The sequence below is a fragment of the Argentina silus genome (assembly GCF_951799395.1).
Source record: "Argentina silus genome assembly, chromosome: 17".
NCBI lineage: Eukaryota > Metazoa > Chordata > Actinopteri > Argentiniformes > Argentinidae > Argentina > Argentina silus.
In genome coordinates this window covers 16,051,597-16,078,086 of record NC_139671.1, presented here as the reverse complement: position 1 = coordinate 16,078,086, position 26,490 = coordinate 16,051,597, and the positions used below count along the sequence as shown (strand labels likewise).

Here is a 26,490-nt window from a genome sequence, read left to right as displayed (position 1 = left end):
ACAATACAAAAATAAATGAAATGATTTTGCAATGTATAATACAATAATTCAAGCATAGCCAACTTCCAAATTAAAACAATCAAACCACAAATTAATGTCATGTAGTGATGTCACATCTTTATTCACCCCCATCTTCACCATCAAGTCTCTGCTTTAATCATCAAGTGAGCGTTCCCTGGCAGAACTTAGCCCATCGTCTTCAACTCAGCTCTTAAGTTATTATTATTAAGTAATTTATTTATTCATTCATTCATTCATTACATCAGTCCTTGAAAGCATAGTGGGTGGTAACTGAATTTCTTCCCTGCAAAACCAACCAAAAAAAGTACTTTTTTCTGAATGGGATCAGTTGTTAAATAACTTATTAGGCTAAACGTTAAATGTCAGTACTGTATTCAACATTACACTTACTTCTTTCAAAATGAATGGACTTTTATGTGTAACTTTGTTGAAATCGATTCCACCATTTCTCAACCCAGTGATGCTTAAGCTTCCCTTTTGGTTCCCCCATGGTTCGAGTAGAATTTGTTGACAGAATTGTAGAGCATGACATTATAGTTCTGCCCTAGCAAGTGTACAGTGCCTTCAGTAAGTGTTCATCCCCCTGGACTTTTTCCACATTTTGTTGTGTGATATTTTGGGTGAATGTAAATAGTCTTGTGTTGCTTCCTCTCCTGGTCTCTTCTCCCTAACATCCAAAAACATATTGCCTGAGCCCAGGCAGATTGTCCCCTGTTCTTAAATATTTCAGTCATAAAAAGATGAACTAATACATTACTTCACCCTGAATAAAACAAAAAGAATAAATCATTTTGAAAATAAAAACATAATTCAGTGGAATTGTCTTTCAGGAAGAGTGTAATGAACGTTCTCGGGGCTATGGGCAATGTCACTGACATTGTTGATGTGGGTTGTTGCAGTTGCGGTTTGCTTCAGGTTAGGAAGGTACTGCACTGGATGGATGAATGGATGGATAGATGAAAGGATGGATGGATGGATGGATGTGAAGACTTCAGTCCATGAATGACAGTCTCTTAAAGAATTGCACTTGGTCTGCAGTCGCATGCAGTCTCTTGATCCGAATGACTGGTTCCAACTGGATCAAAACGGTCATCATTCTTTGATCTGTATTGATGGAAAACACATACCAAGTTTAAAATATTTGGGGATTTGGATACATGGTTGATAAACCCAGCAGGTAGACAGACCAATGGTGACAGACCAATGGTGACAATTAGAAAATGTGAAAAATGGCATTTGATTAAAGGTGATTTTAGAATACCGTAGGATCCAATTGCAAGTACTGTGCGTAAAGCGGTCAGTTTTGGCGTACTTTTGTGCTAACAAAATGGGGTCCAAAGCCCGTTTACCTCTGTGACGACCCCAGCAGCGATGGTTGAGCCCACATAACGTAGCATGAAACGTCCCAGCTCCTTGAAGTCCTTATACAGCTCCAATGCCACAGGCCTCTGGGTCTGGATCTCCACTACTGCATTCATACCTTTACCCAAACACCTGCACAAACAGAAACACATGTTAAAGAAACATACACCGTCCGTCACAACACCAACACAACCATAAGCAAACAGTTTAAACATACATACACCTTCCGTCCAAACCTGTACACAACCATAAACAACCGTTTAAACAACATGCATCTCCTCAAAACAGCATGTTCAGTAAATACCTATATAACAGACCATTTAGTTAACCAAACGCACATGCTTCTAAAATATTTCTCGCAAAACATTTGGGGTATTTAAATGCTCTTACAATGACACATTTTTCCACATGCTTATGACAACATTGATTGCGTCTTTTTTTAACAAGAAATTGCAACAAGTACATGGAGTGAACCACCTGGCTGGAGTAAACCACCTGGCTTTGACACTCACTTTGGCTTCTTCTTGAGTACTTCCCCACTGCTCTTGTGTAGAATACTGACCAGCTTCCTTATGGTGGCCGGCTCACTAATTGTCTGGTAGTGCAACAGGACCTGGACACAGACAACCTGGGACTTACAACCTGGGACAAACACATAGAACTGACTGACTGAATGTGTGTGTGCGTGTGCGTGTGCGCATGGGTGTTCTAAGGACTGAGACAGTACCGACTTTTGGTTACAAGAAGGTTATGGGAACGTGAGGCTGAATTGAATAACCAATAATCTCTCCAAGGACGTTGCTGTTTTCTTTTTTAAATATTTGCACACAAACATCCTCTGAAAACTAGAAGCATACACTGTACCTGTGAGGGGAGTGTCCTGGCTACTAGATAATTAAATCAAACCAGCGCTTCTATTCCCCATATTTAAATAATAGAATTCTCTGACTTAACTTGATTATGGCAAAAAGAGGTATAGCGTAAAACTGTAATGCAGATTCAAGCCCTCTGATTGGAACAGGGCGTCTAATCTTTAAAGTTACAGTTAAAGTAGACACTCAATCAAACATGTCAGATCAACAATGAGCAGCTAATCATCCATAGTGTACGTGCTTTTCTTTGATACTAAAAAGAAAATATATCCCACTGCAACCAATGACAGAAAAAAAGGGACTGCAACCATGGTCTACAACTGATACTTCTCCCCTACTGTAAACTGCCACTCACTATTTCCTGTTTTTATGCTGTACATGTCCTAGTGCTGTTTGCCTCCTACTGTTTCGTACCCTGTCTTGTTGTTTTATACCCTGTATTTTGATGCTGTCCATGTCTTGTTGTTGCTGTTTTGTCCTATGTTATTATGTTTGAACACGTTGCATGTCTTTTTTATCTCCTTGATTTTAATTGTACTTTTACTGCACTTTTAATGTATTTTTAGTTTACTGTTAGGTGACCGTGGGTGTCCAGAAAGGTGCCAATCTAATTTATTATTATTATTATTATTATTATTATTATTATTATTATTATGATATCAAACACATTTACAGCTTTGTTGTCACTGTACACTCTACAATATGGATTACTATTGTATTATGATATTGTATTATGCTAGCTGGGTGTGATGTCATAGTGGACGGTGATGTCATACAGGAGGTTAGAGTCTTGGGTGAGTGAACATTCTGGAAGACAGGCAGTTGGAGAAAGACAGCGCATTGGTAAGTACTCTGAATCAACTTATGCAAAGGTTTCAGCAAATTAAGCCTAGTGTAGTAAACAACCATGCAAAATACGTGCTTTGGCTGACTACCTCCTTGGTAGAATATCCAATTTTCATTGTTGGTTTGACATAATATTTTCTAGGGCCAAATAATTGCTAAGCATGAATGTATGTTGTTAGTTTTGGTGTAATCTGTATTAATTGTATTGTACTTCAGGGGGGCTGAGGTTGAATCAACATTGATTTGATTGTGATCAAAGCTTTTCATTATTAGACGCGGGCTAGACAAAATACAAACCATGAGTAGAATGAGTTGGCACGGTTGAGTCTTTATAGAAACAAATGTTTTTCATGTTCTTACAGAATTTGTATTCCGTTGGCTGCGTCAGATACTTGTTTAGACTAAAACTCTGCCATCGCTATGGAGGAGTGGAGTAGTGAGGGTCAGGAGGACTGGTGTTACAGTGAGGAGCTGGGCCTGCTACAGCAGCAGAAGGAGAGAAGGCTGGAGAGAATATGCAGACGGATGAGAGAAATGCCACGAAAGATCCAACTGTTTGTGGGAGGAATAAGGAGGGATGGAATGAGAGGAAGAGAGAAGGGGTATGAAAGGCTGGAAGAGGAGAAGGAGGAGAGGAAGACGGGAGGTATGGAGGAGGAGATGGAGAGAGTGACCACACAACAGCGGAGGGTAGAGGAGAGGAAAAGAGGAGAGACTATAAGGAGGAAGGAGGAGAGGAAGAAGCAGGAGAAGAGACGGGAGACGGAAGGAGAGGAGTTGATGCTGGAGGAGGTGAGAGCGAGGGATCAAGAAAAAGAGGTGGAGGAGGGGGAGGAGAAGAAGATTCAGAGACTGATGGTCATCCAGAGGGAGAAAGAGGAGGAGCTATACACGATGGAGAGATCTAGATGGAGGCGTGTGGAGGGACGGCATGATTGGACCAGGGAGGAGAAAGAAATCATAAAGGACGAGTTGTGGAGGGAGGTAGAGGAAAGGAGGGAGGAAAAAAGAAGAGAGAATGCAGCCAAAAAGATTCAGAGAAAGCAACTCAGTCTGCATGAGAGAATGTGTGAGAAAAAGAAAGGAGGAGAGGAAAGGGAGGAGAAGAAAGAACAAATGCGCAATGAGAACCCAGTACAACACATGACAGCAGCAGACGCAAGTCAAAGGGAAAAGAAGATGCAGAAAGGAGAACAAAGAAAAACCGAATTGGAAAGGATTATGCAACAGCAAAGAGAGGAAGAGGTGGAAAAGAAAGAAAGAGGGGAGGAGGAGAGAAGGAGTGAGGAGGAAAAGAAAGACATGAAGGAGGAGGAGGAGGAGGAGGAGGAAAGAACAAGCATGGAAGATGTGACGCAGGACATGGAGACGCAAGGGATGGAGGGAAACGCTGAGGACAGCAGAAGCGGAGAGGGAGCGGAGAGAGAGAAAGAGGAGGAGAGGAGAAAAGGAGAGCTGGTGGAAGGGAGACAGCAGGGGGAGACGGGGAGAAAGACTGAGGAGACCAGAATGGAGGACGAGGACAGGAAGCAAGAGAAGAGACTGATCGACAGAGAACGACAGAACAGGTGGGAAGAGAGGAGAGCAGAAGAGCAGGAGGAGTTCCTATGGCAACAAGAGAGAGAGGAGGGAAGAGAGAACGACAGAACAAAAAAGAAAGAGGAGGAAGACCTGGGACGTGATGAAGAGTGGTCAGAAACTGGCTACAGCGAAAGTAAAGAAAGAAGCGATGATGATGATGATGGCGATGAAGCCAGTGTCAAAACTATGCAACAAGTTGAGGAGGAAAGAAGTGCAGAGAAGACGGGAGAGAACAGAGTGGAGGAATGGACAGATCGTGTGGACACCATGAGAGAGGGAACAAAACAAACGGATGAAGAGAAAGAGGCGGGGGAAAAATGGATGAAAGTGTGTCCAAACAAACAGGAGGAGAACGGAAGAAAATAGGGATGAGGGAGAGAAAGTGGATCCCCAGACGGATGAAAACAGGACAGAAGATACCAAGAAAACAAAACGACGAAGTGAAAATACGTTCTACTTCTAATACAAGAAAGAGATGAAAGAATATTGGAATATCGGTGAAATATCCCTTTAAAACAAACCAAAAGACAACAGAAAAAGAAGAGATGGAGGAGGTCCTCCAGACTGAACAATAATGGACAGATCATGACGATAGCTCAGTGAAAAGGTAAGAGGAGCCTAGTGTAAAAAATGATAGTGTGTTCGATGAGACCGTTCAAGGCATGTATTTGATGATAAGTTGATCGTTTTTGGAGATTGAGCAGAATCAGATTTTGAGAGTGTATAGTTTTAACCCCTTCTCTCCCTCTCTCAGATGTCTACCTTTGCAGCTGAGAAACAGGGGCTGGGCTGTAACCCCCCAAGTGGACGAACGGTCAGGAGAATGCAAAGGTGAGACAGTGGACGACTCAGACACAAAGGAAAACCAGCTGAGGACTGAAGCGTGTTTTGAAAACTGTATTTTATCAAACCCCACTGACAACCAATGTTCATGTCTTTTTCAGGTCATTTTGTTTCCCTGATTGTGCAGTTATATTTTCACTCTATCCTCAAAATACTACATTTTGCATTTTAAAAATAAACTAACGTTTTAGCATCAACGGTTTGTTTGGGTTGATTCCATGGATCAGACAAAGGTTGGTTGTGTGTGTGTGTTTTAACAATTTTGGGAAATTAAATTGCCCCAATCCTCCACCACCCCAATGCCCAATTTGTGTGTGTGTGTGTGTGTGTGTGTGTGTGTGTGTGTGTGTGTGTATATACTCACGGGGAAGCCTTGTGTGATGGGGACCTCGATGTTGAAGAGTAGGACTCTGGCCCTGAAGCGGGAGCAGGCTCTGATTGGCTCCTTGATGTCACAGAACACACAGCCCACGCTGGACAGGACAAAATAAACATGATAACATGAATACACACACAAAATGTGTTCTGATGCACCATACAAAAGGTGTACATATCCATCACTACCACATACATGCACATGTGCTGGCTGCAGAAACAATGTAATATATCCTGAGTGAGTAGGATAGTGTTTTGGGGTACAACATGGTAAATGTATGGGGGAGTTATCAACATAGCTGAGCTTAGGATGGTGTAAAACTTTTCCGGCATACAACCCCTGAATGGACATAAGGAAATTCTCGCAGAGTTAAAAATGGAGGTCGATCCGCTCACTTGATCTTGATGATGTCCATGCCTGTGACCGTGAGGCTGACGTGGTCGCCCGCTGCGGCCCAGTCCAGAGGTTCATCGTGGAGAGTGATACCTATACGTACCACACGGTCAGAGGAAGACCACAGAATGACCATATGGTCAAAAGAGACCACCCAACAACCACACAGTCAGAGAGACCAAAAAACAACCATACGGTCGGACAGAGAGAACAAGAGACAGAGAGAGATGGGGCGAGAAAGAGCGAGAGGGGGAGGGAGAGAGAGAGAGAAAAAAATGCAGAAAGAGAGTGCATGTTTTTAAAACGCCTCAAGGTGGCACTGTTGCGTCACTGTGCTTTGGTCAAGGCTTACCGCATTCTATCAACCATATCGGCAGACAGACACCAACCCAACCCACCTCCACACCCACACACCCACTTTACCTTTGACAGTGCAGGTCTCGTTGGGGGGCATGGCCAGGACTCTGTCTCCAGTCTGAATGTACCCCGCCTCGATCTTCCCTGTTACACAGAAACCTGAGCCCTGATCTAGAAACAGAGAGAGAGAGCAGGGTTGGAACTTGGAACCACAGAGATAAGAAAATCTCTCTTGTCTCTCTCTCTCTCTTTCTGTGAAAGATGTTAAAACAGATATCAGGGCTACATCAGGTGACTGTTACACACTCAGGGTGAATGTGTGTGTGTTTCTGTATGGACTGATAGCTCACCTTTGAATACATCTGAGACACAGAGTCTAAATGGTTTGTCTACAGACCTCTGGGGGGGCTTGAATGAATCTGTAGAAAGAGGGAGAGGGAGAGAGAGAGGGAGAGAGAGAGAGAGAGGGAGAGAGAGAGAGAGAGATAAAAGAGGGGAGAAAGAAAGGCAGTGAGAAATGTCCACTGATACCACAGTCACACACTCTGAGTAATTCCTCTGCAACATCACCATGGCTATCAACCCGCATCAGCAGTTTCAATACCGCGTCATTCTCACTACGACTCAGATGTGCACGCAACTCTCAGCCTTCGACAAAAAGCGTGTAACACAGACGTACTCCATCACCGAGCGTTTTGACAATAAGATCACCCGTACCGATCTGGTCGACCAGGCAGGGTCCGGTGTACCAGGATGTGAGCTCGGGGTCACAACTCTTAGTGGTTAGGTTCTCTCCTGAGAGACCGCTCGTAGGGATGTAGAACACGTCCGAGTCCTGGGAGGGCGAACAGACACAAGTTCAAAACAACAGAACAGTAAAGGTCGCCGACAGGTCATACCTGCAACCCTGTGGCCCTGTGTGGCTCAGTTGGTAGAGCGTTGGGTGTTGGTAGTGGTTAGACTGTGGGTTCAAAAAGATTTACGCACTCACTGTACTATAAGTCGCTTTGGATAACAGTGTCTAAATGGCATATAGAACCCCTATCAATACCTTGTCTTCAACCCCTCATAAGATCCTAATCAGTTAAAAAATAAACCAACAGGTGGGTAAACCCTGAACACCATGGATATAGGTGGGTAACAATGATCTAGCAGAAAGGGTGGGTCAACCCTACTCACCAAAGTTACAATTTGGGTAAACTGAGTTTACTTGGGTTAAGCCCTCCACGACTTCATTGAACGCAGTGGGCACTACTTTTCGCCTATACCCAGTGTTACTTTGAACTGCAACCTGAGTCCTGAGGTGAATACAGCAACATGACAGAACAAATGATGTCCTAACCCTGAATAGGAATAGATATGACCTCAAATGACGATGATAGTGTTTAAGACCTACTCTTACATCCTCACCTTGAAGCCTGCCTGCTTCAGGAAGTGCCCCAGTTTGGAGAGAATTTCTTGGAACCTCTCCTTTTGCCAGTTCACCTGTATATACACACACACACACACACTTTAGTGATCCTAAGTGGCTGTACAGTTCACCATTGCCATGGTAAGATCTGGTCTAGCTGGTTGTCACGGTAACGTTCTGACCTGGTCCATCTTGTTGACGGCGACAGCGAGCTGCGTGACGCCCAGCGAGCGGACCAGCAGGCCGTGCTCCCGCGTCTGGCCCCCCGCCTCGAAGCCCGCCTCAAACTCCCCCCTGCTGGCGTCCACCACCAACACTGCTACGTCAGCCTGGAGATATATACACACACACACACACATTACTGTACTGTGTGAGCACACACACACACACACTACTGTACTGTGTGAGCGCACACACACTACTGTACTGTGTGAGCACACACACATTACTATACTGTGTGAGCACACACACACACACACATTACTGTACTGTGAGAGCACACACACACACACACTACTGTACTGTGTGAGCGCACACACACACACACACACACACACATTACTGTACTGTGTGAGCACACACACACATCCATCCTACCCTCAAACTCTTTATAGGCAACTACTACCAACACCGACATACATGTTAATGTTCTCACACACAACCACTGTCTTCTGCTCACACCTACCACCACACACACACACATTTCATTCACACACTCAAGGGTCATGCATCAGGGTTCTTTGAGGTATGTGCTCATGTTATACTGATGACAGCCAGCCAGCCAGCCAGCCAGCCAGCCAGCCAGCCAGCCAGCCACACACACACACACACCTAAAAGCCTTGCGTGCAACAGTACAGAAACCCCTTAGTCACACATTGGGGCCAAACGTGACACTGCTCTCAGAGCAGACGGATGTGAGAGACGACTCATCCGGTGAAATGATCTACAAATCCAAAACAGAGAAACACACACGTGGGCGCGAGCAAACACACCCACACACACCCCCACACACACACCCACAGACACACAAAGACACACACACCCACAGACACACCAAGACACACACAGACACACAGACACACCCACAGACACACCAAGACACACAGACAGACACACACACACACGTACAAGATGTACATCCCTGCCCCCCCCCCCCCACACACACACACACACACACACCCATGCACACAAACACACACTGAAAACACTGTGGCTTTGGGTGTGGATATTATCAAATCAGACCCATGGGTGTGGTGAGGTACTTTCACAAACAAGGGTACTCTCAATCTCAGAACCCAGATTATCATCTCTTCATTGAGATTCTGGGGGCCCGGGACGTAAACACTGGGGACGTCAAGTCTCCACGCCCCTTTTAAGCTTTTGCTCGCGACGCCACGGCCGATCTGCCCTGCTCTAACGTTTCCAACGCGCCTCGCACGAAATGAAACATGACATTTAGACCACCGTGTTTCTCATGACCATCATTTTGGAGGTGAGGACTATTTGTATTTCCCAAACTCTGTTTGGAGGGAAAATAAATAAATAAATAAATAAATAAATAAAAATCTGGTTGAAATTCCCAAAATGGTTGCTCCATTTGAAGCCCCTTTCTCGACCCCCCCCTCTATTGGAATCTACGGGATCCGTCGCGCTGGTCAAATTCACCGGATGCTTCCGGACCCCGGCGGCTCTTGCATCAGGCTACACCGGCATAATGACTGAGTCAGACTCAGCTTGACTAGTACTCTAGTACTCTAGTACTCTAATACTCTAGTAATCTAGTACTCTAATACTCTAGTACTCTAGTACTCTAGTACTCTAATACTCTAATACTCTAGTAATCTAGTACTCTAATACTCTAGTACTCTAGTACTCTAGTACTCTCGCCCTCGGAAAGGATGTACCTGTGCGGCTCCAGTGATCATGTTGGGGATAAAGTCTTTGTGTCCCGGCGCGTCCATCAGGGTCACCACCTTGGAGGCCGTCTCAAACTTGGTCATCCCCACGTCCATCGTCACTCCTCTGAAAGGACGCAACTCATGTTGAATGACTATTGTGTGTGTGTGTGTGTGTGTGTGTACATACATTTCTCTCAGCTATTTATTTAGCACCTATGCAATGAGTAGGGCTATTGAGACGTCTGTGTGTGTGTGTGTGTGTGTGTGTGTGTGTGTGTGTGTGTGTGTGGTTTCATCAAGACGTCGTTTTTACTATTGCCCTCTGGACTATTCTTTCTATTGGCCTCAAAACACATAGGTGTGTGTGTGTACGTGTGTGTATCCATGCATGCTTGTGTGTGTGTATGTGCGCCTGTGTGTGTGTGTGTGTGTGTGTACCTTTCCCTCTCCTCGCCGGTCTCATCCAGGACCCATGCGTAGGCGAAGGAGGCTTTTCCAGCCTTTTTGGACTCCTGCTCATACTTGTGCATGGTGCGCTTGTTGACGTGGCCCAGCAGATACAGCAGGTGGCCCATCAGAGTACTCTTACCAGCATCCACATGACCTGCAGGAGGGGAGAGAGGGGAGAGGAGAGAGGGGAGGGGGATGAGAGAGGGGGAAAGAAGGAGACAAGAGATGGAGGGAAAGAGAGAGAGAACAAAATGTCTTGAAACTGTTTGCGGCCACTGAAACTGCTGAGTCACTTTATATGTCGGCTATAGAGGGTTGCTGGTTGTGAGATTGAGTGATAAAATGTCGCCATGAGAGCATGCGTGCTTGAGAGAGTGTGCATGACTGTGTGTGTGTGTGTGTGTGTATGTATGTATGTATGTATGTACAGTACCAGTCAAAAGTTTGGACACAAGAGTGTGCAAAGCTGTCATCAAAGCAAAAGGTGGCTACTTTGAAGAATCTAAAATATAAAACATATTCTGGTTTGTTTAACACTTTTTTGTTTACTACATAATTCCATAGGTGTTCCTTCATAGTTTTGATGTCTTCAATATTAATCTACAATGTAGAAAATAATTGTTTTTAAAATAATTTAAAAAAACCATTAAATGAGAAGTGTGTCCAAACTTTTGACTGGTACTGTATATGACTGAACTGAGAGAGCTTGTACGTGTGCACGAGTGTCTGGATGTATACGTGTGTACGTGTGTATGTATGTATGTATGTATGTGTGTGTGTGTGTGTACAGTACACCCACCTATAACCACCAGGTTGAGCAGCGGCTTGCCCCCTTGTCTTTTCTCCAGCTCTGCTTTGATGTTGAGTTGCTGTTTGGCCTTGCCTGGGGTGCGGCCTGCTGTGGAGGCTGAGGGGGTTTCGTCTCCCCCTCCAGAGCATTTAGAGGGGGTCTCCGGCCTCTTGGAGGGGGTCTCGGGGCGGGGCATCATGGTGACGATGTCTGGGCTGGCCCCCCGGCGAACGGAGGGGCTGAGGACCCCGTTCTCCTCTGTGCTGGGGACGCAGGTGGGATCATTTAAAACAGCAATTTGAGAGAATGGGTAAAGCTCAACATGGGACATAGGAAGAAGCCTGGTTTCTTTTAGGTACATATGTTATTGGAGTTGTATAAATAGGGTGTGTGTGTGTGTGTCTGTCTGTCTCTTTGGTTATCTGAGTGACTGTGTCTGTGAGAGTGTGAGTGTGAGTGTGAGTGTGAGTGTGAGTGTGAGTGTGAGTGTGAGAGTGTGAGCTTGTAGATGTCAGAAACAAAACCTGAGGCTTGCCAAAATCAACAGTTTCAAACATCACTGAAAAGAAAAAAAGCACTGGTGATCTCAGCAATCCCCAACGGGCTAGTAGGCCAAAGAAGACTTCTACAGTGGATGACTGAAGAATGCTTACAATAATTAATAAAGCAAAAACAACTGTCCCACAGATCAGGAACTCTCTCCATGAGGTAGGCGTGAATGCGTCAGAGATTACCATCTGCAGAATACATCACCAGCCAAACCACTAGATATCCTCAAAAAGGATGGTCAGGTTAGTTTGCTAGTAATGTGAGAGTGTGTGTGTGTGAGTCTCTCTCTTTGGTTATCTAAGTGACTGTGTCTGTGAGTGTGAGAGTGTGTGAGTGTGAGTGGTACCTGGGCACGTCGAAGCCCATGGTCTGTTTCTTCCCTGACACGGTCATCCGTGCCACTTTGGGCAGAACCTCTGAGTCCAGTTTGCTTTGGGCCGCATCTCTGCCTTTACCTGAGGGAGACAAACACACACACACACACACACACCCACACGTTACCATACAAGCACACACGCAAGAGACCTCCTACTGCATCATTTGCACACACAAACACACACACTGTATTTATGTAGACACACCGTCCGTCACAACTTGAAAATCATCATGCACTTTTAATGAATCTATCAACTGTACACATGCATCAACTCTATTGAGATGAGTGCATCCAGGGGGAGTTGGGCCGGTACTGTAGCGATGTTGGCCACTGACTCATGTTCTAAAATGGGGACAAACACTGATGTCTGTCAGTGCTGTGAACAGGAGGCCGTTTCCTGTAGTAGTGAGACTACTGAGGTCAGTGCTGCGTCATTCCCCTCGGTGTCGCCAGCAGCCCCAGTCATAGTGGCACACAACTGATTCATAAAGTCCATGGGGTTAGAGGATCCTCACCCAAACCAAACCCTGTAGCGTGGAGCCACTCGCTGGGTTGGCTGCAGCCTAGTCAGGAAAGGGTTAATTTCAGAACTGGCAGTTGCCTCCCATTGCATCAGAAATAGAACAGTGACACAGCGTTTTTCGCAGAACGAATGACGGTAAAAAGAATAGGTGTCACCTCATCAGAGGACTGTGGACCTGAGAGAGCGTACAAGCAAGCGCACGCACGCACACACACACTGCATCAGAGAAATTCACTTGATCTAAAAAAGTACCCAAAGGGGAGGAGTTAAAGATGGGTATGGTCCAGAAGGAGAAGAGGACTTTCTCTGACTGAGGTTTCTCAGAATGAGTGTCTCTGGTTGGGGGGAAAATCCGCCTCTTACTCTGAAAGCTGTGATGGAGGACTGATTCACAAAAACAAGCGGCTTGCTGCACAGTCAGAAAGGCCTGACTCCAGAAGTGTGTACATTTCTACATCCACACACACAGGGGAAAGTCAGAGGTTTTTTTTGTTTTGTTTATCGAGAAGAGGGTGGAATTCCACTCCCCTCCAGATTTGTTGAGACATTTTTAGACCACGGGAAAGTCGGAACGTAGACAAGTAGGGATACATAGGGAAGATGGTGGCAGGCTGCTGGTCATGGGACCTTTGGAGGAGAGTACATGTGTAACCTCCTGCAGTAAAATAATAACATATGCCATTTTACCCAAAGCAACTTACATTGCAGTGAGTGCATACATTTCAGTATATATGGTCCCAGCGGGAATCAAACCCACAACCTAAGCTTTGTTAGCGCCATGCTCTACCGACTAAGCCACAGAGGACTGTTACTGCTATGCCACAACAACAGGACCAAGTATGCTGTGTGATGTTCGGCGTGAGTGTGCTCTTGCCTGGTCACTGCTCATTGATTAAACATCTGTAAACTCCAGAAAGCAATTTTGCAGATTAGGAGAATATCAACTAATTGGAAGACGGAGTTGTTACTAACGACGACGCAAACCAGGACAGATAAACCAGGTTTAATGTGGCTTAATGAAACACAGGCCTGTTTGGTGTCAAATGACTCATTCAACTGCAAGGCTAGGGAGAGAAGCAAGAGAGACATCTGTCTTCATCAATACTTTAGATTAGATTAGATTAGATTCAACTTTATTGTCATTGTGCAGAGTACAAGTACAGAGACAACGAAATACTGACATCATCATTATCATCATCAGTGGAAAAAGAAAAGCCCCTTAGGGGAATTCAGTTTGTGTCCTGTAGACTAGTGTGGGGAGTTCCTCTGGTCCAACTGTTAATGTTATTTCTAATCTCTTATGATCAATACAAGTAACCATCTACCATCAATCAACCATCTCACAGAAGGGAGTCATGCAGCCAATATACAGTAAGTACCTGAGGAAGGAGGTAGGGGGGGGGGGCCCATGGGAAGCTGGAGAATTTAGCACCTGAAACAGCTTTTTCCTGCAATCCAGAGCCATAATCCCTATGCCTAATTCTACGTCGAAAATAAATATATTTTCTGCATAGGTTATCTAAACATACCCGTTAAGATGTTCAATGGTCATTTCAATTAATGATCTACACTATTTAAGAACGTACTGTCGAGTTTAACTGTCACACTTGTATCATTTATATCAGAACCCAAGAATTAAAGCTATTTTAGTTTGGGCTAACATTGCTAGGCTCAAAAATCTGAAACAAACTATCAGAAACATAGCCAAAACCTGAGGCTTGCCAAACTCAAGAGTTTGAAACATCACTGAAAAGAAAAAAAAGCACTGGTGAGCTCAGCAATCCCCAACGGGCTGGTAAGGCCAAAGAAGACTTCTACAGTGGATGACTGAAGAATGCTTACAATAATTAATAAAGCAAAAACAACTGTCCCACAGATCAGGAACTCTCTCCATGAGGTAGGTGTGAATGCGTCAGAGATTACCATCTGCCTAATACAACACCAGCCAAACCACTAGATATCCTCAAAAAGGATGGTCAGGTTACAGTTTGCTAAAAGGTACCTGCAAAGGCTGCAGATGTCTGTAAAAAAGGTATTGTGGACAGATAAGATGAATATTATCATGTACCAGAGTGATTGCAAGTGGAAAGTTTGGAGAAAAACTCTACCCAAGACTTACAGCATACCACCTTCATCTGTGAAACATGGTGGAAGGGGGTGTTATGGTTTGTGCATGAATAGCTGCCACTAGAACTGGCTAACTTGTCTTAATTGATGATGTTACCGATGAAGAAGGCAGCAGTAGAACGTATTCTGAAGTTTACAGAAACATCTTGTCTGCTCAGGTACGAGCAAATGCCTCCAAATTCATTCGATGGCACTGCTTCACAGTAAGACCATAAGACAATGACCCCAAAACATACTGCCATAGCAACTAGGGAGTTTTTCAGGGCTAAAAAGTGGAAGGTTCTTTATCAACCACCGATCGATTATCTCTCAACCATCCCACAACCCTAGAAACCATCAAAAAGCTGGGTAAAAGAAAACACCTGTGAATGAATGCATCATCAAAGATAGTATGTCGGTGAAGGTTTCTGTGGAGGACAAATCAGAGGGAGAGCAGACCATCCCTATCCTAACTTCATCACCCTTGACTACTGTTCTGAGGGATTAGCACAGAGACTTACCGGCTCAACATGTTTCTGACACCAGCTACACAAATACAAATTCACTGATTGATGTATGGTTGCCCTGGGGGAAAGCTACAAGAATGGGGGGGGGGGGGGGGGTCTATTCATTATTTACTCATTATTTCAACCAGGTTCTACGAGGGATACCAGGATACGAAAACTGTTTACATTGGCAGGTAAACAGTGTGTTCTCTCTCTCCTCCAGGATATCCCTGCAGCAGACCCCACTCCCAGCCTTAGAAGTGAGTCTGTGTGTGGGTGAGTAAGAGTGTCACCCTGCCCTAAGGGCCAACTGAGCTACTGGAAGACAGGAGGAGGGAGGGAGGGAGGGAGGTGAGGAGGGAGGAGCAGGGCTGGGACCAGGATATGCAAATCGGCTCTTTCTTGGAAACCCCCCTCCAGTCCGGATTCTTCTCAGAGACACTGGGCTGGAGGACGGGAGGCTCAGGTGTGGGGGATAAGCGAAAGACTCCCTTTGTTGGTTATCATGGGAAAATAAGATCATGAGAGAAGGAGATTGTGTAATATTCCAGTATTTCCACATAATCCCCTCATGCCAATAAAGCTCATCTTATTACAGTTATAGAAAGGCAGGTGTAGAAACAACGTCGTGTTGCCTATCGGCTGAACAGTATCAGAAGAACAGGTGTGCAAGACACTTTCAAGTCCAAGTTTTACTTTTCTGCTGTTTCACTTTGCACACGATGCACTTTCATTATGGGCCTGTAAGGAGGGAAAAAACTAACCTGTGGTTGACACTCTAACTACACGGAACACCGAGCATCATAGGCTAGTAGCTTACTACGACTGTATGAGAGTTTAGGACTTATCATTAGACGTCGAGTGTGCTTCATTAGAGAAGTGTGTGCTTAATAATAAGGACATAAGAAAGCTATTCAGCTCTCAGTTAAGACCGACATTTTGTCTGGAATGCAGAAAAATGCTATTAGGCCAACCTTAAATTGCGATGTCGGAAAATGTGACCCAATACCACCCGAAAGAGTGCTGTCAAACCCCTTTCACAGTTTTCCATCTTTTTACAATTACACCTCCCAGCCACTAGAGTACGCTAAAGGCTGTGGTTAAGTTGGGGCGCTCTGAGCAGGGACTATAACTGTTAAAAAGTTACGAAGATTATCGTCATATCAAAAAACCTCCCACCATAGATTAGTGCCAGCCTATCTATTGAAATAAAGCATATTCAAGTGTTGAGGTCATTCATGTGTTGGGTGTGGACTGTACCACCTGATCAGTAAAAAGGGTGGTTTCCCTTGTAGATGTGTGGTATACCAATAGAGCTCAGCACCTTTCACTTCCATTGTTCACTAATTGTTCAGAAGAAAATGGAGCGTCTCATACTAGACATCAATAATGTTAGACATCTAGACACTAACACTTCTGAATTCTGATACCCGACGGCAACTAAAGCATTGATCATTAGTTGGTTAGCAGAACACGAGGAGCTCCAATTTGCAGGTGCAAAATTGGTCAAATGGGAGCAAAGTCGGCCATCTTTACCTTCACATTTCGAATCGACGCATTGAGAAATAATCCAACGGGCATTTCGCATACTGAGTCTAGTGTTTCCATGAGATGCAAATGCTATTTTTCAGACTTGGTTAATAAAACTCTGGTTGAATAATCAGTGTTTTCTCAGAAACATTGTTAAAGACAAGGTACAATAAAAAAATGTTGTGGAGTATTCTAATATGCCATTTAGCTGACGCTTTTATCCAAAACGACTTACATTGCAATGAGTGCATACATTTTTCAGTATATATGGAATTGAACCCACAAGCTTAGGGTTGTTAGCACCATGCTCTACCAACTGAGCCACAGAGGATCATGGTATTTTTTTGCTCTGCTCAGCACTATTTGCTCCAACAAATTGGGGCCCCAGTTATGTTCGTGCTGGACTGGAACAAATGTATGCACACTTTGTAGCTCTCCAGGACGAGGGTTGGTGACTCCTGCTCTAGTAGACTGAGAAAGCTCGCTTTGAGTTTTGCTCACATTTGGAGAAGGGGAGGTGATGGGGTGGGGAGTGTGTGGGGTGTAAAGAATCTCTCAGCTGGGCTTAGGGGAGAGGTCCCTGTCGGATTGTGACTGTGACCCATTTCACCTCTACTGGGATGACTCAGTCTGTCTGTCAGTCAGTCTCTCTCTCTCTCACACACACACCTAATTATAGAGATATGGACAGACACACCATGGTCTTTTAAAAAGTATTGAAAGCCTGAATGCGAAGACCCCCCTGCCACAACCTCACTCACCCACTCAACTCTGAGTCACAGAGTTATGACATGAGAACTCTCTAGAACTCCAGGCTACAGTCCTACAGCTGCATAATATCTTAACTGTCAAGTCAATCAATAAACTACATCATTTAAAGAAGAACAGCAAAATTCTTTCTGAAATGAAAATCAGGTAGGAGCAAAGATATTCTAGGCTGGTTTTGTACTTTGGACGTGTATCGTTGTCTTCCCAAACAAAGCCAAAACCTGTCACAATATGTTTTTAAAAATCAGACAATACAGCATTCTTGAACGCAGACCAAGTCAGGGACCTATGCTACAGATATTCAAACTGTCAAAAAAATAGTTTACAGTATTGTTTGCACTAAAGCCAGTTGAAGTTTACCAAAGTCTCTGTTTCTGATATATAACGCAGCCAAAGTCTACAAACTTTTTCCAAGATCAACCTCAGAAAACGTCTTTGACACAAGACACCAGTCATGCCGTGCCAGTCCAATGCCTAACATCCTCTTTCTTCTGACCACTCGCAGGAGTGATGCTACTTTTTCCAGCATTTGAGCAGAGATGCAACAAGAGGACATGCTTTTGCAAAAACTCCAGACTGCAGAGACGAGAGGCGAGGTGATTTTTCAAAGTCATCGACCCAGGGGCGCGCCGCGCGATCGGCTTTTTCCAACGTAGGTGGTGTCACGGTGAACCAAGAGCGAGAGACAAGAGAAAAAGAAAAGTGATCGGATGGTACAGAGACGACGTGACATTTCTCAAAAACACATGGCTTCCTGCTTAAACCCACGCTGGGTCGTCTGTTGAACACAGATTGAGATAGTGAGAACAGCTGGACATCCAAACACAGAGAGACACAGACACACACACACACACACACACACACACTTCAGGGTCTAAAAAACACACACACATTCACAAATGCACATAGAAACACCTCCCTACTACACCATACACTTGTAAAAATCCTTAAAGCTGGAAACCACAGACACACAGACACCAACATTGACAACCAAAGAAACCTACGGAAAGAAACCTGTGACCCATTACTTCCAAACAAGACAACACTAAAAACATCTTGTGGGGCGGATTAACTCATCTTAAGTACCTGTTCTAACTACCAGTCATTTCACTACTCAACTAAATGTATAGTTTACGGATGGGAAAACAAAAGGTGACGTGAAGACGTAAGAAAGACCAAATGTTAAATGAGTTTGTTGAATGTTTTAGCTTGGCTTTAGTTGTATGGTGTTGATGTAGAGATGCCCGGTGTAGGTAAGATGTCTTAGGCTAGGGCTATAGAGAGAAACAGAAGAAAAATGCATTATTACAAAAAATATCCCCAAAATAAAAACAAATGTAAGAACTGGGTTTCCTCTGGGACTTGAGGTTGAGGTTGAATTCCAGCCATGTCATTTCTTGACATTATTTTCTCTCTCGTGGGACCCGTTTTTGGCTGAAAATATACAAAATATCCTGTACCAGCTCTTTAATAATAATATGATATACAGTCGTGGTCACTGAAAGGATCAATCAACTGTGTAAATTGGCCTTTGTCAGTTCGGAGAGGGCAGAAGCCCAGAGCATCAGGACTGTGTTCTGGTTAAAACTTTTAAAATGTACAAACGTCATGCTAGCCTTGGCTAAGCATTCAGTCCTAAACTGCTAAACTATCCAATTCAACACTGACAATAACCTGACACTGACTCACGTCAGTCACGTCTTTCAAGGGGTTAAAAATGGGGGGCAATGGGAGGGAGGGGGTTAACCTGGGAGTAGCCTACAAAACACACACATTGCACCAAATTACACACTGCAATGTTTCCCTAGTCTAGATTTGTTTTTCCTAAATGGGGGCGCATAGGACCCCCTCGAAGAAATATTGGACTATTCTCACATACTCTCACTGCACATAATTGTTCAATTGACACAAATAGCCCATCATCAATTGAAGGGAAAACACTGTTGCTCACTGAAAACCCATCTCTTTTGGTTCAAATGCAGATTAGTAAACATACTTGAGGTCTATCAAAATAGGACACGGTAAAGTGGAGAAGGCATTAACAGCTGTCCACACCTTTCTGCGGCAAAGGCAAGAAAACACCCATACAGACACAAAAGCCCACGAAGACACAAAAGCATCCAAACAAGCAACCATGTACACTCCTACACACACACACACACACACACACACACACAGTTTGTACAGGTACACCCAAACAAGAAAAACGTGCATAAATACACACACGCCTTCCAACACACACAAACATTCAAACACAGAGATGTACACACACAAACACACTCATAAAGATACACACACACACCCAGATTGAGGCATCTTTAAAGTACATAAATGAGGACATCTTTATTTCAGTATTGACAAACACAAACCTCAGGCATTGTCTGTGGACACACCCTGCACCAATCCACTCCACTGCTTTAAAATCTTTTATTGGTTTATTAGTTTATAATTGTTACTTAATTTCTGGACAAAAGGCAATGAGTTTGACATATTCAAGGGTACATTTTGTATTATAGTGCTTTGATATCATAGTTAAGAACCTCCAAAAAAACGTCTTTGCATTTTGTTTAACATTCGAAAGTGTGTGTCTGTATCTGTCTGTCTGTGCAGTACGAATGTTTGTATGTGTGAAACTGTGTTTGTGTGTGTGTGTGTGTGTGTGTGTGTGTGTGTATATTCGCTCATGGGAAAAACTCCAGGTGTCCCCTAAACTCAAACGTCTCCCCCCCTCCCCTCCCCATCACACACACTCAGTGGTAAACCAGCACAATGGTTAACTGATCCATATTTCCAATAGCACCTGCACACCTGCAAAGAACCCACTTTCCTCTACCGTCTCCATCTGTGTTCTATCGCTCCTTTCCTTCTCTAAAACGGGATGGAAACACTTTCTCTCTTCACCTCCTACGAGACAACGGATCCGTTTAAGGATAATTCACCCTGGAAAATATTACACAAACACAAATTCTAAAATTCTAAGCGAAAATAGACTCAAATCTAAAACCTGTATGTAAAAAAATCTTGCCTGCGGTAGAAAAAGAAAACGAAATCTCAATAAAAAAATTTCTCTGAATACTTTCGAACGGTAATTTCTTTAAAATTCACTCTCCTGACTTCCAATTCCAGTGGCTGATTGTCTCTTGACAGTACACTGTCCTTGGCACCTCTAGTCGCGGGTGAAAGCTTTCTTCTGATTGGCTCGGACGATGTCGTCGGGCGAGGGCGTGTCGAAGCGAAAAGGGGTGATGGGTAAAAGTGGCGTCTGTTCTTTGGCTTTGATCAGCTGCGTCTGCACACCGTAGAGGAACGCTGCGTTACTCCTCTGTGGGCCTCCTATGGCCTTCATCCTCCTCCTCTTCCTCCTCTCGCTGCTTAGGGCGCGTACCGAGAGGGCCAGCGCGAACACAGAGGGTTGGGCGAAGACAGAAGCGTCCCACGCCGCAGAGGGCGAGGACGGCGAAGGTGGGGAGGAGAGTTCGCAACGAGGGGACGCCCAGGGAGACTGGGCCATGAGCGCGCTCAAGTCAACGCTTTGGCCAAACTGCTGTGGTTTAGAAACCTGGGGGTGGGGTTTATTACGGACCCCGCCCACTTTGAGGCTGCCTGGCGATGCCCCGCCCACCTCTGACTTCCCTGGAGACAGGAGGGAGGCTAGAGAGTATGCTGGGGCCGAGGAGGCGATGGAGGATCCGGCCTGGTGCTGAGAAGCCAGCTGAGACGGTAAGGGCGCCCCCGATAGGCCGGGAGGAGCTTGCCTCGTCTGTCGCTTGGCTGTGAAGGCGGGTGTTGCAGTGACTAGTGGTTGGGAGAGTGGCAGTGTGCTGGTGGCTCGGTGCTGGGAGGCCAGCTGAGACAGAGAGAGGGCAGGAGGCGTGGCGTTTGGTCGCTGAGGCAGGGAATGTGTGTGCGCTGGCGTTACAGTGCTCTGTGGCCAGGGGAGAGTGTGTGCGTGTGTGTGTGTGGCCTGGGGGAGAGTGTGTGCGTGTGTGTGTGTGGCCTGGTGCAGCGAGGCGAGTTGAGACAGAGAGAATGTGTGCGCCGGTGCCGGCACATTCTGTGGCGATCCGGCGTTCTGAGTGGCGTTGCTACTGGGGCCCGGGAGGGAGCTGTAGAGGGTGGGGCTGCTGTTGGAGTGTTGTTGGATCAGATCGGCCAATGACGGGCTGCCCTTGGGCTCAGTCCCCTTGACCCCGCACCCCTTTCCGATCTCCATTGGCCGGCTGCTCTGGAGGACGGCGCTGAGGCTCCCGAACGCGGGAGGGGTGAGACTCGGGCCCGGAGCCGTCACCCTCGGGTTGCCCAGCGACAGGCTCCCCAGGGAGGCGGCGAGGAGGGAGGGAGGCGGGCCGCGAGGGGGAGCGGAGGTGAGGGGTGCAGAGTGTAAAGACGCTAGTGTTGCTAGAGAAAGACCAGGTGGGGGGGCCGAGGTCAGCGAGGGAGGGGCACTAAGACCCAGAGAGAAGGCACCAAACGAAGAGCTGCTTAAACCCCGCCCTGCGTCCGCCGTTCCCGCCCCCTGACTCTTCTGCTCATGCTCGGACATGAGCTGGGCAAGGCTGAAAGAGTTACCACTTCCTGCCCGGGCAACCGTTGCTACGGGCCTCGCGGACCCATTCATAGAAGAAGCGCCTCGCTCAGCTACATTCGTGTTCTGGATGTCATGGCAACGGCCTCTGGCACAGTCGAGGGTGAGGTCACATCGAGGCTGAGCCAGGAGTTCGCTTAAGATCAGAGGTTTGGCCGACAGACCCGACGGCATGTGTGTGTTCAGAGGAGAAAGTGGGGTCTCTGGGGTGTGTGTGTTAGGTGCAGTGTCTGTGTGAGAGGCGGACAAGCAGGCTCCTTACCTTACGAAAGCCAATCGCAGTGGGCGAGAAGAGACAGGAAGACCACAGGGAGGGAGGGACGGACGGACGGAGGGAGGGATGGAGGGAGAGACGACGGCGTGATTGGATCAGGTCATAAAAGTGAGAGGGAAGAGAAAGGCATTTCGTTACATTTTGTACTTCACAGCGGATTACATTTGGGAGACTGGTAACAGAAGGGATGACAGTTTTTTTATGTACAGGGACTTTGAACAGGGGCCATTTCAGAACGTACGAAACATCGTGCTCACTCGAAAAAACGGTTTCTGTTCGGGTGTTGAATCCTCGTAGAATATAACAGAAATTGAAAAATGGACAGCACACCAATGAATAACTTTAATAATAATAATAATGCATTTTATTTGGAGGCGCCTTTCAGGTCACCCAAGGTCACCACATTCTCTCAACTTTACAATCATAATGTTTATTGCCACCACACGTTTCAGTGTGTGCCTCCCTCAGCATGAATGAGTCAGTCTATTGAGTTTATTTTAAACTGGTTTTCAAATCTCATTTTTTTGGCACAGCGAGTGAGTGTGGATCCTGCTCTAGGCGTACCTTTCTCTGGTCGCGGTGCGGCTGCCGTCTCCTGGTTGGTTCTTGGTGCTGGTGCAGTCTCCTGACTGGCTCTTGGTGGAAGCGCTGTCGCTGGTGTTTTCTCCTGGTTGGTTCTGGTGGCCGGCGCTTCCCCGCTCTCCTCGGACAGCACGGCGTCTAGCGCCTTCTGGGGGTCGAAGCCGCTGCGCAGGGCGGCCTGGGTCAGGACCGAGTCTGGTACAGTGTCGCCCAGCACCGCCCGCATTTGGTCCAGACACGAGTACAGACGCCCTGTGGAAATCCACACACAATCAGTAAGGGTTCCAACTGGAACCACACACCATTTGGTACTGCTAGCAACGCTTTTTTTTTTTGATAGACCTCAGGTTGTGGGTTCGATTCCCGCTGGGACCATACAGTGCCCTCCATAGGCATGGGAAAGAAGAAGCATTTAGTCTTCTTTAAACCGTATACTTTAATTCAATGTTTTCACATTTTCTTTTAGATTGGTTTCACCAAATTACAACCCTTTTTATACATAATCCCCCTATTTTAGGGAACCAAAAGTATTGGAAAACTGGCATGATAGGTGTTCGATCTGGTTAGTCAGGTGTGTTCCGTCACATCATTTGTGCAGGCATAAGAGAGCTGTCAATGTCTAGTATTGATTCTAGGCTTTGCAATTGTCTGGAGTCTGCTATTGGTGTCTGTCAACATGAGGACCAAAGAAACATCAATGAAAGTCAAGGAAGCCATTATGAGGTTGAAATATCAGATTGTAACATTAAAAAATTAAGAAAGCACTGGTGAGCTCAGAAATCACAAATGGGCTGGTAGGAGTATTGTTGGAGTAGAGCTAAAAGGAGACAAAATGCTTCCTCTTTCCAATACTTACGGAGGGCACTGTGTACAAAAGATTTATACACTTACTGAACAGTAAGTGTCTTGGATATATCCATTATATAATATTACAATAATAATAATAATAATAATATAATATTCCAATTAAAAACACATACAGAACCGTGATGAGGCTTAAAGGCAAGTGTGGTCTAATGGTATGAATATGAGGTTACCGACCTTGGTCAAGAGGGTTGAGGTTGTGGGTGAGGGTTGGGGATGTGGGCATCTCCTCTTCCTCAAACTCTTCCTCCTCTACGGGCTCCACGTTGGGCTCCTGCCTCCCCTGGCGCGAGTAGATGAACTGGGCCGCTGTGGAAACCATACGTTATAGTAAAATACTCGAATTCAGTAGGTTGACCTTCGTGTCAAGAAACCTTTTTCAAAGATCATTCACACAACTCCATGGACCCAACCAGAATGCTTGCATCCTACAGCAATGCAAAGGACACACAGTGATATGAGTAGGCTCTAAAATTCATTTATTCAAACTCCTTGTCACCTGCCACATAGTTGGACGCCCTTCTCGTCTCCCACCACAGTTGAACTTTGATCGAGGTTTACTCCAGATACTTAGAATAAATCAGAATATTTATGTTTCAAGAAAAAGTGCTGTCTGGACAGGTCTGGTCTGGTCTGGTCTGGTCTGCTCAACTGCCCACAGCAGTTCAGAGTAACGCAGGACAAACTAATCAAGGTGAGGGAACATCTGTGCTAATTACGCTCACCATGTGCCCTTCGTTACTCTGAACCGTTGGGAGCAGTCAGGCAGACCAGACCTGTCCAATCCAAATGTTTTCTCCATAGGAGAAGTTGATGATATGATGTCACTCACCGTGACTCGAGACTTTTGCGTTGTTGTCGGGACTACCTGAAGACAACGGGCACTTAAAACGTGATTACCCTCCCCAACGTTGCAAAATGTTTGTTCTCAAACAATCAGGACATTTCAAAGATGATACAGATCAACGTCATACATGGCCAGACATGGTTACTGTGGAGTTGAAACGTAGATATTGGGATTTATTCAAGTATCCGGATTAAAACCTGATCAAAGTTTAACTGTCAAGAAGACCATCCAACACAGTGGCAGGTGGAGTTGGAGAAACCAGCTAAAATTCATGTTATCTGTCATTCTAGCTCTTTCCAAAAAGAGACAGGGGTGTCAAGTGGGAGCATACTTAACACTCACCATGACACAATTGGTGGATGTTAACCCATATTAGGATACTTCTCCCTGGTTTAGCTACTGACCTGTAGCTGGTGAGATGCAGTAGTCATCATCCACAGACTGTCCATACATGTCGTCATCTTCAAGTTCTGGGGAAACACCACGGGAAGAGTCAAGCAGCGGGCGCTCTCACACACACACACACACACACACACGAAAAGTGACAATACTGTGTGTTTCTAATGACAGTCACTATGCCTCGTCAGCAACTCTGAAGCGGGGTGCCTGGCCAATCCAGCTGTCATTGTAGACAATGTTTTAGCAATTTCCAATTTCCAAATGATGCAATGAGCAAAGCCGGTTAGCTAAATTGTACAACTGCCAATGATAGCCACTATAGGAGGGTTGAGTTGTACAGCTAAACACTCCTTGGGACAGCCTACATAACAAGCTAACTAGCTAGCAACTAACTGCATGGAACTTGCTAACAATAAACAAAAACATTGACACATGCTGGCTGGTAGTAGTTAGCTAAAATAAAGTTAGCCTAAGTTTAGCTAGCTAAGTTGTTAGCTGACAACCTGGCATTGACTGCCTAGTCTTCTCCTGAAGTTAGCCAACTAAGCCAATCTAGAACAACATTTCTCTCTATTCCTACGGCCTGTGCCACCAAAAGAAAGTGACAGTGGGACACGACAGCAAATTACACCGTTATCTGGCCAACTCTATGCTAACTAGCTAGCTTACTGGCTAGCCGGCCAACGAGTTTTAGGCGAGGCCTTATCTTTGGGGGTAAAGTCGCGTTAACACATTCGTATAATCTACCTTCATCGTAGTTATAACCTCGGACATTTCTGTGCCGAGACATTTTGTCTTATACGTATCCCTTCGACCCCAATAGTGGTGATTTTCGGCTCACAGAGGCAATTGTAGCATGCGTTTCACTCCCCGACAGCCATATTTGCTTACATACACAGAGCGAGGACTGGTGCGCAGACTCTGTAGAACAGTCGTATATTGAGCAGTTCAGTAATCCAGCAGCAGCAGCGGGAGGAGGAGGAGGGGGGGGGTGTTCAGTTCAAATGCTTCAGTTTGTTGATAACTTTCAACTGAGTCGAAGAGGATGGAAATCAATCAATTCTCTTATGCATGAAGGTTGAAACGCCTCATGCTGGAAAGTAGTTTTTCTGTATTCCAGGGAAGTTGCTTACTAGCAGCTGCAGTAAACTGTGTCTGGAAACCACCCTTGAGAGTGAGAGCACATTACCCATTTCCGTCCAGTACTAATACCCACTCAAATGAAGGGTGACGATGACGAAGAGATAACTGCAAATTTCCACCACTGGCAAAAAAAGGCCGAAACCATAATAGTATCTACATGACATGACTCTTCTCTTTCAATGTAAAATAAATAAATCAACCAGACCCGGGAGTCTGTGTTTCTGAAAATAAGTAACA

At 45.4% G+C, this 26,490-nt stretch overlaps 1 protein-coding gene across 2 annotated transcripts; it reads right to left on the bottom strand.

Annotated features, from left to right (window-relative positions):
* Positions 1-108: 108 nt before the first annotated feature.
* Positions 109-25,998, bottom strand: hbs1l (HBS1-like translational GTPase). Of its 2 annotated transcripts, XM_083688353.1 has the most exons (18): positions 25,858-25,998; positions 25,116-25,181; positions 24,042-24,173; positions 22,983-23,252; positions 12,097-12,205; positions 11,211-11,464; positions 10,400-10,565; positions 9,968-10,085; positions 8,245-8,391; positions 8,062-8,136; positions 7,369-7,486; positions 7,002-7,070; positions 6,718-6,822; positions 6,297-6,387; positions 5,890-5,998; positions 1,896-1,996; positions 1,371-1,515; positions 109-1,125 (listed from the first exon to the last, which is right to left on the bottom strand). In XM_083688353.1, exons 1-18 carry the CDS (start codon positions 25,898-25,900, stop codon positions 1,114-1,116), a joined length of 2,130 nt encoding a protein of 709 aa, XP_083544479.1. In that variant the 5' UTR covers positions 25,901-25,998; the 3' UTR covers positions 109-1,113. The 2 variants fall into 2 exon arrangements, with proteins under 2 accessions (XP_083544479.1, XP_083544478.1); XM_083688352.1 differs by lacking the exons at positions 109-1,125; positions 1,371-1,515; positions 1,896-1,996; ... (9 more) ...; positions 11,211-11,464; positions 12,097-12,205 and adding an exon at positions 19,878-22,401.
* Between the last annotated feature and the right edge of the window lie 492 nt (positions 25,999-26,490).